At 44.9% G+C, this 13,211-nt stretch overlaps 1 protein-coding gene across 1 annotated transcript in view; it reads left to right on the forward strand.

Annotated features, from left to right (window-relative positions):
• Window positions 1-13,211, forward strand: part of LOC124607033 (juvenile hormone esterase-like) — a 65,227-nt gene that overhangs the window by 19,267 nt on the left and 32,749 nt on the right. The window contains exons 4-5 of the mRNA XM_047139202.1: window positions 11,517-11,696; window positions 12,445-12,644. Coding sequence (XP_046995158.1) covers window positions 11,517-11,696; window positions 12,445-12,644 — 380 coding nt within the window. The remainder of the gene's footprint in view (window positions 1-11,516; window positions 11,697-12,444; window positions 12,645-13,211) is intronic.

The raw sequence follows: 13,211 nt of genomic DNA on the forward strand, positions 1-13,211 counted from the left end.
ATGGGGCACTCAGGGCCGGTGTATATTATTAAGTACGGTATTTCAGCTACACACAGCTGTCAGCTGCCCAGAGTATTTGGTATACGGAGAAAGGGAGTCCCACCACAAATCACAAAACAGTGGCGTATGATGCTCTAGTTAGAACTCGGACTTCTATACTTACAGGCAAAATTGGTTCAAAATTGTTCAAATGGCTCTGAGCACTATGGGACTTAACATCTGAGGTCATCAGTCCCCTAGAACTTAGAACTACTTAAACCTAACTAACCTAAGGACATCACACACATCCATGCCCGAGGCAGGATTCGAACCTGCGACAGTACCGATCACGCGGTTCCAGACTGAAGCGCCTAGAACCGCACGGCCACACCGGCCGGCGTACAGGCAAAATTGTTCAGCTCAAACTACTTTTAATTATTCAAAATTTAGTCCTGAAGTTGCGATCTTTAATTTAATTAAAATTAATTTATTTTTTATAGCTGCTACATATGTTGTAAGTCAAGTTTGGCTGTTTTCATACATACACTCCTGGAAATTGAAATAAGAACACCGTGAATTCACTGTCCCAGGAAGGGGAAACTTGATTGACACATTCCTGGGGTCAGATACATTACACGATCACACTGACAGAACCACAGGCACATAGACACAGGCAACAGAGCATGCACAATGTCGGCACTAGTACAGTGTATATCCACCTTTCGCAGCAATGCAGGCTGCTATTCTCCCATGGAGACGATCGTAGAGATGCTGGATGTAGTCCTGTGGAACGGCTTGCCATGCCATTTCCACCTGATGCCTCAGTTGGACCAGCGTTCGTGCTGGACGTGCAGACCGCATGAGACGACGCTTCATCCAGTCCCAAACATGCTCAATGGGGGACAGATCCGGAGATCTTGCTGGCCAGGGTAGTTGACTTACACCTCCTAGAGCACCTTGGGTGGCACGGGATACATGCGGACGTGCATTGTCCTGTTGGAACAGCAAGTTCAATTGCCGGTCTAGGAATGGTAGAACGATGGGTTCGATGACGGTTTGGATGTACCGTGCACTATTCAGTGTCCCCTCGACGATCACCAGTGGTGTACGGTCAGTGTAGGAGATTGCTCCCCACACCATGATGCCGGGTGTTGGCCCTGTGTGCCTCGGTCGTATGCAGTCCTGATTGTGGCGCTCACCTGCACGGCGCCAAACACGCTTACGACCATCATTGGCACCAAGGCAGAAGCGACTCTCATCGCTGAAGACGACACGTCTCCATTCGTCCCTCCATTCACGCCTGTCGCGACACCACTGGAGGCGGGCTGCACGATGTTGGGGCGTGAGCGGAAGACGGCCTAACGGTGTGCGGGACCGTAGCCCAGCTTCATGGGGACGGTTGCGAATGGTCCTCGCCGATACCCCAGGAGCAACAGTGTCCCTAATTTGCTGGGAAGTGGGGGTGCGGTCCCCTACGGCACTGCGTAGGATCCTACGGTCTTGGCGTGCATTCGTGCGTCGCTGCGGTCCGGTCCCAGGTCGACGGGCACGTGCACCTTCCGCCGACCACTGGCGACAACATCGATGTACTGTGGAGACCTCACGCCCCACGTGTTGAGCAATTCGGCGGTACGTCCACCCGGCCTCCCGCATGCCCACTATACGCCCTCGCTCAAAGTCCGTCAACTGCACATACGGTTCACGTCCACGCTGTCGCGGCATGCTACCAGTGTTAAAGACTGCGATGGAGCTCCGTATGCCACGGCAAACTGGCTGACACTGACGGCGGTGGTGCACAAATGCTGCGCAGCTAGCGCCATTCGACGGCCAACACCGCGGTTCCTGGTGTGTCCGCTGTGCCGTGCGTGTGATCATTGCTTGTACAGCCCTCTCACAGTGTCCATAGCAAGTATGGTGGGTCTGACACACCGGTGTCAATGTGTTCTTTTTTCCATTTCCAGGAGTGTATTTTTAAGAGAAGTTTTATTTCCAATGGTTTCCGTGGTTTGGTTAACAACTTGCATTTCATTGGTTCATTATCAAAAAAAGTTACTAATTCCTTATTAATTAATGTTATACACCAAAAGCTCTATTTACTTAGTGTTGTTTTATCCTAATCTTAATGACGTATTGCGTCGAATTTTGATTTTCAATATACATGGAAGTCATGGATAGCTAATTAGTGAATAAACTTCAATTTGAGGTGTATTTTCTGGCTACGAGTTGCTCTTGTCTTCTTCGGTCGACTGCCTAGTTGCATGAAGAGCTCAACGTCTCTCTCACATAGTGTGACGACACCCCGCTGTGCTGTTCATTGTTCACAAGCTTTCTAAATTCCATGTATGATTGAGTGGAGTCATAACTGATTTATCGAGTAGCTCTGGTACAGCAGTGACGTCACGTCTTATAACTCTCGCACAGGAAATCACACTTGCGCTGCCGAAGGCCTGCTTGGGGTAGCTATCGTTCCACGTCCTGGTCCAGCTAGGCAGCAAGTTAGGACTCCTAATGTCAAATCGTACACTGTTTCGGAAATGTGTTCCTACAATTACATCCCTTTGAGTGGTTCGGAATTTTGTCCAGTTATATTTTTTCTATGTAGCAAAATTATTTCACTAACTCTACAAGTGTTCGTTTTACGTTCAGTAGATAACAATTATTTTTTTCCACTATTGATCGTAGTTTTTAGCCAGTTTTTATTCTTGGTTATCAAGGCAAGTTACGTAGCTCGTCAACGTCCCGCAACGGCTATCCATCATTCTTCTACACTTTCTGCTATTTACTATGTCATAATCGAATTTTTTATTGGTGTCTTTGCAATTTATTTTTATGAATTTTTCTTTAATTTTTATAATAGCATTTTCGAAATACTAGTAGGAAACACTGTCGAGCAAGTACAATATTGTGCAGCTCCATTCTTGGTACAAACGTTTGTTCTTAATCTTCTAGGTTCGTTTATTCACTGTCTTGCTCACCATATCACATGGGAACACAAGACGCAGTTGAAGACCTACAACTGCAAAAGCGAACGATGTGATACAAAGGGAAGAACATACGATAGCAATACAGAAGGATTTGACTCAAATTTTCTAGACCAAGACAGCTGTTGACTTGGATATGAAGTATTATGAGTTAATCTGTCCTACTGAAATATTTTATTATAATGTGTATTTTTACGTCGAAAATGCTATTTCATATCGTAACTAGTCCTGAATGAAGGGTCGCGCGGGGTATTCACGCGGTCTGAGGCGTCTTGTCACGGTCCGTGTGGCTGCCCCCGGCGGAGGTTCGAGTCCTCCCTCGGGCGTGGGTGTCCTTAACGGAAGTTAGTTTAAGATAAATTAAATAGTGTGTAAGCTTAGAGACCGATGACCGCAGTAGATTGTTCCCGTAAGTCCTCACCACAGCTCTCCAATTTCCTGAATGAAGCACGAGCACTAAAAGCAGGTCATGGTAAAAACATGAATTTATTCGGTTCTTTCTGACAAGGCTTGATCCTTGTTTCCGACCCCTGTCTGTTAGAATCTTTCTACGACTACAACACCTGCGTGATGTATATGGTTGTTAATAGAACAACGCTACATATAGATACATTGGGTACTCCGCGGTGGTATGTCAACTAAACAAGTAACTCCATTCACGGTATGTTCATGGGCATGTCCACACAAAATAGTTCATCCCTGCTATTTTGTCTCTGTGCCGAACCATCTTCCTGCCAGATTCCATACACACCATTCCACTAGTATGATTTACTTCAGCGGTGGAGGGGAACATGAATCTCCTGTTACCAGTTTTACACCGACTACAACGCTACAAATTGAGTGCATGCTATTTTTCGGGAGTTGGCCAACTTTTTGACCGGTGAGGTTATATACTAACTATTTCTTTAGAAATAAGATCAGTTTTCCTCGAATCTCTTGCTGTCCCCTGTTTTCCATATTTAGGACGCTATATGGGAAAACAGTACCACTACTGTTTGTCTAAATAGTATTTTGGGTGGATGCGGGGGTTTATAAATCGGACGCTCCAGGTTAATGAGTTACATGCAAACAGGCATCACGAAAAATACGCATTCCAGGTCCATAGGATTGGTTATCTCCGACTTCTGCAAACTCCTCCTCCTCTTTACTGTAGCTTGTATTTCTAGGCTATTTACAGCCCTGTCAGCAGCCCTAAGACGTTCCTTGTCGAAAGCAAGCATCATTCGTACCATGTTGAAACCTTTCTTCATTCCCATATTTCTAAATGTTTTGCGCCTTACAATGCTGCCACCACTGAAAGTAGTAACAGCAGCATAAACACCAAAGTGAAGTGTTTCTATTCCAACAAACACAGCCTTGGGTATTCTCCACCATGTAACACTATTGGGGTTTCGAATCTTTACATGAACACACTTTTTCAACAGTTCAGGTGCTGCTAAGCCTCTGAAAATTGGTTTCATCACCTCCATTACCGCATCAGGCAGACTATGTTTATGAGTGTATACTTCACCAGCTGGCAAACCCTTGTTGTACTTAGAACCAACCGTTTTCTCCTTTTGAACAAAGGTAATGATAGAGACCTTCATCGGTTGAAAAAGTACGAAAAGAAGAGCGTTAACAGGCTTCTACATTCCGTCGACACTGTGTGTGTTGTTCCTAATAGTTGTTCTGTAATAGTTCTGTATTTTATCAGTTACACTGACAGTTAACCTTTCCTTCCCATCCAACCCTTTACCATCACTGAGTGTTTTTTTTTGTTTTTTGTTTTGTACAAAGCTTTCTGTCGCCAAAGTCGTGACGCCATTCGTTTCTGTACGTGTCCAATGCACTCACATTTTTGCACTGCAACATCATCACCATAGGGCTTCCGATCTTGAATATGTCTGAAACTTCTAGGATCACCGTCACCAAGGTAATTCACACATCACACTTTATCACACGCAACATAACGTTGAGGTATACTAGCAACACCAGCCATTTCCGTTCCTCCATTACTGCCACTGCAGTTAGCTATGCAATTATTTTCATGTTTATCTTTATTTTTCTGTGGACACCTACAATATTTAGATATTACTGCTGCATCTAAACTTTCCCTTCATATATACTGGTGGCAGATACTACGCCGTGAAGAGATGTGTGTCCCCGTTTATGCCAGGTAGCATCGAATGCTGCAGTCAAGTCTCTATTACAGCCGTTTTCTATTACTGCCTCTTCCACAGCTTCCTTCATAGATTCTATACAGACATCATCTACATTAGACCCTATCAATCTATTATAGTTCCCAAACAATGTTCGGGGATTTGGAAGATTCATCATGGCACAGAGAACCGCATCTACGGTAGCAACTTTACTAATTGTATGCAACGCATAAAAAATCTAATATTGTGTTCATAGATTTGCTACCATTTTCATCAGTTGGAGATACTGCAACACTATCCCAAAAGCTGTCATGTATGAACATTTCTCCACTTCAGTTCCATTTCACTGGCTGGTCCTATGTGATTTGTTATAGACTGTTCCAGATCGACTTCACTATCCTAAATACATCATATACAATTAGTAAACATTCCTTTAAGAACTGATATATCAGATATTTCATTCACATCCGATTCGCCCATAAGACATTCATACTTTTCACTAACTGAACCAAGCCTCCTCTGCTAAGCACTTTTTTTTCACTTTCATTGCAATGGGCAGGAGTACCAGCAAATTTAGGTTCACACAGTTGGTTATCGTCTTTATTGTTAACGCTAATAATGCCTACCTTTGACTTTCCAACATTTCTCCTTTTCTTAATAGTCTTCACAAGATTTCTAGTCGCTTTACGTTAACGCATGATTATCCTTCAATAAAACAGAGATTTCAATGAACACCATTCACTACGAATATTTTCAGGATTACACATGAGTAAATAAACATAAAACACACGACAATCCGCGCAGTCCGGAACCGTGCGACTGCTACGGTCGCAGGTTCGAATCCTGCCTCGGGCATGGATGTGTGTGATGTCCTTAGGTTAGTTCGGTTTAGGTAGTTCTAAGTTCTAGGGGACTGATGACCACGGCAGTTGAGTCCCATAGTGCTCAGAGCCATTTGAACCATTTGAACATGACAATCGAACGAGCGAGGTGTATCAATCCATCACAGGTTAGCCACAATACTTATTTTGTAACACTTATTTTCTCCCACATAGCTAAAATGCACATAAGGATCATATAGATTCATGACTGCAACGTTTGACAGCAGTTTAACAGTGCGACAGTCGGTCACGCACATGCAGAATATTTTTCAAAAACACTTTTAAAATAGGTGTAGTTTGCTGAACCGAAAAAATGATATATAAACTGAAAGGAGAAAGTCTGTAGATTTTTAAAATGCAAATAAGTAAAAATTGGACATTTCATGATTTTGAACCTTTCCGCAGTCCCTTAACATTCAGTCTACTCTTCATCAGTTCTAAATTCTGATCTGTGTCTATACCTGATCCTGGGTACGCCTTACAATTCAGTATCCGATTTCAGAATCTCTGGCCGGCCATGATGCAGTCTGACTGAAAGCTTATAGTAACTCCCGGTCCTTATAGTAACTCCCGGTCTTTTCAAAGTATAACTTTCCGTCTTGTGAGTCTTGTACCAAATATTCTCTATTGGTCATTCTCCTCTCTCGTTACTGCTACCAGATCCATTTTGTCCCGTAACCCTTTCTTCTACTCTTTCCCATACAACCGCATTCCAACCCTCCATGGCTATGAGATTTTCCTCTCATTTTACGTACTGAATTACCCTTTCGATATCCTCCTAGATTTTGTCTATCCCTTAATCCTGTGCTGCTTGCGATGTAGCATTCTTACCTGAACTATTGTTGTCGCTGTTGGTTTCCTATATATTAAGAACAATATCATTACTGAACTTCTAGTAGTAACTATACTTTGCACTACCTTCTAATTCATAACGAATCCTATCTTCTCGTTGTACCATTACCTGCAGCTGTTGATACACTCCTGGAAATGGAAAAAAGAACACATTGACACCGGTGTGTCAGACCCACCTTACTTGCTATGGACACTGCGAGAGGGCTGTACAAGCAATGATCACACGCACGGCACAGCGGACACACCAGGAACCGCGGTGTTGGCCGTCGAATGGCGCTAGCTGCGCAGAATTTGTGCACCGCCGCCGTCAGTGTCAGCCAGTTTGCCGTGGCATACGGAGCTCCATCGCAGTCTTTAACACTGGTAGCATGCCGCGACAGCGTGGACGTGAACCGTATGTGCAGTTGACGGACTTTGAGCGAGGGCGTATAGTGGGCATGCGGGAGGCCGGGTGGACGTACCGCCGAATTGCTCAACACGTGGGGCGTGAGGTCTCCACAGTACATCGATGTTGTCGCCAGTGGTCGGCGGAAGGTGCACGTGCCCGTCGACCTGGGACCGGACCGCAGCGACGCACGGATGCACGCCAAGACCGTAGGATCCTACGCAGTGCCGTAGGGGACCGCACCACCACTTCCCAGCAAATTAGGGACACTGTTGCTCCTGGGCTATCGGCGAGGACCATTCGCAACCGTCTCCATGAATCTGGGCTACGGTCCCGCACACCGTTAGGCCGTCTTCCGCTCACGTCCCAACATCGTGCAGCCCGCCTCCAGTGGTGTCGCGACAGGCGTGAATGGAGGGACGAATGGAGACGTGTCGTCTTCAGCGATGAGAGTCGCTTCTACCTTGGTGCCAATGATGGTCGTATGCGTGTTTGGCGCCGTGCAGGTGAGCGCCACAATCAGGACTGCATACGACCGAGGCACACAGCGCCAACACCCGGAATCATGGTGTGGGGAGCGATCTCCTACACTGGCCGTACACCACTGGTGATCGTCGAGGGGGCACTGAATAGTGCACGGTACATCCAAACCGTCATCGAACCCATCGTTCTACCATTCCTAGACCGGCAAGGGAACTTGCTGTTCCAACAGGACAATGCACGTCCGCATGTATCCCGTGCCACCCAACGTGCTCTAGAAGGTGTAAGTCAACTACCCTGGCCAGCAAGATCTCCGGATCTGTCCCCCATTGAGCATGTCTGGGACTGGATGAAGCCTCGTCTCACGCGGTCTGCACGTCCAGCACGAACGCTGGTCCAACTGAGGCGCCAGGTGGAAATGGCATGGCAAGCCGTTCCACAGGACTACATCCAGCATCACTACGATCGTCTCCATGGGAGAATAGCAGCCTGCATTGCTGCGAAAGGTGGATATACACTGTACTAGTGCCGACATTGTGCATGCTCTGTTGCCTGTGGCTATGTGCCTGTGGTTCTGTCAGTGTGATCATGTGATGTATCCGACCACAGGAATGTGTCAATAAAGTTTCCCCTTCCTGGGACAATGAATTCACGGTGTTCTTATTTCAATTTCCAGGAGTGTATTACGCTTTACTGTTTGATCACAAATCCTTTTCTTCTTGAGATGATTGGAAAAGAGCACAGGTAGTCCCAGTCTTCAAGAAGGGTCGTCGAGCAGATGCACAAAACTATAGACCTATATCTCTGACGTCGATCTGTTGTAGAATTTTAGAACATGGTTTTTGCTCGAGTATCATGTCGTTTTTGGAAACCCAGAATCTACTATGTAGGAATCAACATGGATTCCGGAAACAGCGATCGTGTGAGACCCAACTCGCTTTATTTGTTCATGAGACCCAGAAAATATTAGATACAGGCTCCCAGGTAGATGCTATTTTTCTTGACTTCCGGAAGGCGTTCGATACAGTTCCGCACTGTCGCCTGATAAACAAAGTAAGAGCCTACGGAATATCAGACCAGCTGTGTGGGTGGATTGAAGAGTTTTTAGCAAACAGAACACAGCATGTTGTTCTCAATGGAGAGACGTCTACAGACGTTAAAGTAACCTCTGGCGTGCCACAGGGGAGTGTTATGGGACCATTGCTTTTCACAATATATATAAATGACTTAGTAGATAGTGTCGGAAGTTCCATGCGGCTTTTCGCGGATGATGCTGTAGTATACAGAGACGTTGCAGCATTAGAAAATTGTAGCGAAATGCAGGAAGATCTGCAGCGGATAGGCACTTGGTGCAGGGAGTGGCAACTGACCCTTAACATAGACAAATCTAATGTATTGCGAATACATAGAAAGAAGGATCCTTTATTGTATGATTGTATGATAGCGGAACAAACACTGGTAGCAGTTACTTCTGTAAAATATCTGGGAGTATGCGCGCGGAACGATCTGAAGTGGAATGATCATATAAAATTAATTGTAGGTAAGGCGGGTACCAGGTTGAGATTCATTGGGACAGTCCTTAGAAAATGTAGTCCATCAACAAAGGAGGTGGCTTACAAAACACTCGTTCGACCTATACTTGAGTATTGCTCATCAGTGTGGGATCCGTACCAGATCGGGTTGACGGAGGAGATAGAGAAGATCCAAAGAAGAGCGGCGCGTTTCGTCACAGGGTTATTTGATAACCGTGATAGCGTTACGGAGATGTTTAGCAAACTCAAGTGGCAGACTCTGCAAGAGAGGCGCTCTGCATCGCGGTGTAGCTTGCTCGCCAGGTTTCGAGAGGGCGCGTTTCTGGATGAGGTATCGAATATATTGCTTCCCCGTACTTATACCTCCCGAGGAGATCACGAATGTAAAATTAGAGAGATTAGAGCGCGCACGGAGGCTTTCAGACAGTCGTTCTTTCCGCGAACCATACGCGACTGGAACAGGAAAGGGAGGTAAAGACAGTAGCACGTAAAGTGCCCTCCGCCACACACCGTTGGGTAGCTTGCGGAGTATAAATGTAGATGTAGATTTTAGTTGTGACTATTAAATGAAAGAAGCATTACAATGGGTTCAATTTTTTCAATAAAAAAGAAATGTTAAACAAGTGTTGCCTGCAGCAACATTATATCACAAAAACATAGATAAATAAATGGCCACCTGTGGCAACATTAAATCCTTGGAATATCTGACATGCTTACAATCAGGCATGAAGAAGTGGATGTTGTAGGGCTAATAGAAACGGATAGTACTAGAGGAGGAAATACGGGCCAAGTATGGACGAAGTTAAAATCAAACTGTTGAATACCATAGAAATGCAAGCCTTCCAAATCAAGCTTGAAGCAACCAGATTACGAAACCTTACACCTCATCTCGCACCTTCGGCGTGATCTTACCATAATATTGCAAGTGGTCGCGGAAGTGGCTGCAGCATCTATCATTGGTGGAACCAACGACCCTTGCCACTTTCTAAGAACCCAGTGCATCACCTCAGGTGACTCCACGGTGGCTACCAGCATTTATGTCGGTGGTGGAGACTCGGCACCTTGAGCTTCATCTGACTTCCAATCTAATGACAATTAAAAGAAAACCTCGCTTTGCCACATCTTTCGTCTCTCACTGAATTGTAATTTGCTTACCTGCGGATCTCCTACATATCTATGAATCGAAGTGCTCCTTACAGGTGTTTTCATCACCTGCTGATTAACCAATGACTTGTATCCTACCACTATCTACCGTACAAGCCGCAACACACTGTTTCTGCGGCAAATGAGGTTTTCTGGTATTTTTTTCTGATCTATAATTTATTTATGCCAGCTAATACTGGCATGTTTCACATCGAATGAACATTGATTTTTGCAAAGTAAAAGCGTCCATTGTTCTCTCACGCTTTTGATAGCCCAGAGCTGAGCACCTGCAACCATCTTTGACTTACTTATCGGTAGTTTTTTGTGCTTTTCTGGGGAAACGCCCAGCTTTCTTCATTTTCAGCACAAAGGTGATTGTCCACTAAAGTGGCGAGTCTCCTCATTCTATTTCCTGGCCGTAAAATGTTACTGCCAAGCGTTTTCTCTATGGGACATAGTATTTGTGCCCTGATTTCACACTGTGGTTATGTTCAGTAAAAATTGTTCATTCCCCCTCATGGGCTTCCGAGAATCTGTCGCTGTCTGTGGTACTCTATTACAGCTTCTAATGGGTTCACGTTCCTTCTGACCACTCAGACTGCTCCCGACACTTTCCCACAGCTTCAATGCATACAGATACGCGTATATTAAGAGTAGGAGAATCAAAAGACTACATTAGCCATTTACTGAAAATCGTTGCTACTGTGGCGTATTTTTTGTCGACGTAAATGAAGTGTTTCGCTACTGATTGGCATAAATTGTGAGACTGCTTCCGAAAGAACTCTCCACAGTGTCACTGAAGATACCTCATCGACTTCTCCTGGCGTCGTCTTTGTCTTCCACACTACGCTCCTCGCAGCTCGTCGCTGAAATGTTACTTGCTATAATAACTAAATTTAATTGGATTTCCCTTATTACTCTTTGGCATTGTTGAGCGATTGCAGTCTGAGTAGATGTCGAAAAACTTAAAATCTGATATGTCTTACTCGGAGACATGAAGAATTAAGATCCAATGTTTATTTCGCTTTCCGGAACATCTCACAATAAACTATTCACAGACAACATCTGTATGTACCCTTATAAAGCCTTTATTTTGTTTATGGTTTTCGGATATCGTAGCAGAGACAGTTGTCTACGACCTGCAGGATTCCTGAGCACGGGGGACTCTGCGGCCCTGGGGAACGCCGGCCTGAAGGACCAGCGGCTGGCCCTGGTGTGGGTGCAGAGCAACATCGCCAGCTTCGGGGGAGACCCGCAGCGCGTGACGCTGCAGGGGCAGAGCGCGGGCGCCGGCGCCGCCTCCCTGCACCTCGTCGCGTCGCCGGGTCAGTGGCGCCGCCTGCAGACGCTCACATCACACCTCACGCGCCCTTTGCGTCTCCACAGGCGCTGCTTCTAATAACGGGTCTATCACGTATTTTATAGGGACATCGCTTTTTGACGGGAATCACATGTCAAGCACATTACGAAAATATATGTTTTGGCAGAGTCCTCATGCACTGGATTCATTACATTAACTGAAATATTTCCTAGCTGTTTATTCAGCAGAAAAACATTGTCTAAAATTTCAGTCAAATGCAAAAATCTTTCATTTTGTCTTCCCTGGCTGTGAAATATCTTGTTCATCACAGATAAGTTGACTAATATTACCATTCTCGCTGACCAGCTTTTAAATGCTTCTATCAAGTATAGGGTAGTTATAATTAAACTTTCGGTACTTCAGAGGGCTCCCACGATAAAAGAGTGATCGTAGGACAACGTAAATACGTGGGAACCTTTGTAAGAACGTAGGGATGACGTATAACTAGTAAATCTTTGAAAGGAAAGGAATGGTAATATTTCTCAATTCTGTACCACGTTTACGTTAGAGGTTACAAACGTTCCTCATTTTGACGACTATATACATCCACGACAGCCTGGAACCACGCTAGAAATACCATTTCACAATTATTCGTAGCGCTCTTAGGTCTTTTGATGATAGTCAGGCTTCAACAGCATGTAGTATTAATAAGCAGACTTACAACATCGGAACGGGCAAATTCGTATTCACTGGCACTTGTAATTTTGGTGTAGGTCTGTTTTCGCAAGCGATCATCGAGAGCGGCACCTTCGCCTCCTCCATGACTATAGAGCGGAACCCTCGCTACCACGCCTTCAAGCTGGGCGCCGTCCTCGGCTTCGAGACGGAGGACTCACAGCAGCTGGTGGACTTCCTGCGGTCCGTGAACGCCACCGACCTGCTGGTGGACAAGTCGCTACTTAGCACAGACGAGGTCAGCTACCAGACTGTGAACTTCTTCTGCTCTGGAAACTATTTCCAAATAGTTCAGCACATTTTAATGCTTGCTTTATCAATTAGGAGGACCGATGGAAACGGCAATATATGCATTATTGATGATTTCTGTTTTATATTCACAGCAACATGGCATAACGCTAATAAAACAGGATTTACAAAGAAACTTTATCACGGCCATGAAAAATTGCAATGGTAATATTGTACTAAATCATCAGTATGACTACTTATTAGCGTAAAAGTTGTAAAACTATAACCTAGTACATATAAAAACAGGTACGTAGTTTCGGGCAACGCTGTTTAATGCACACATAAACCTTATACCAAAAACAGGACGTATAAGGCAAATCGTACGATTCGTTAACCACGTACAATGTAATTATCCTTTATTATAAAACTTTTTGGAAATGCGGTAATACGTACTATTGGCAGATAGCATGCATGTAAACTAGATATCGTACACAGTTAAGTGCAATAATTACAGTCTTCCAGAGTAGCGTGAGGTTACTTAGAATAGGTAAAATCACCAGTGTTGTTGTGGCCGAGC

This window comes from Schistocerca americana, chromosome 3 (assembly GCF_021461395.2).
Source record: "Schistocerca americana isolate TAMUIC-IGC-003095 chromosome 3, iqSchAmer2.1, whole genome shotgun sequence".
Lineage (NCBI taxonomy): Eukaryota > Metazoa > Arthropoda > Insecta > Orthoptera > Acrididae > Schistocerca > Schistocerca americana.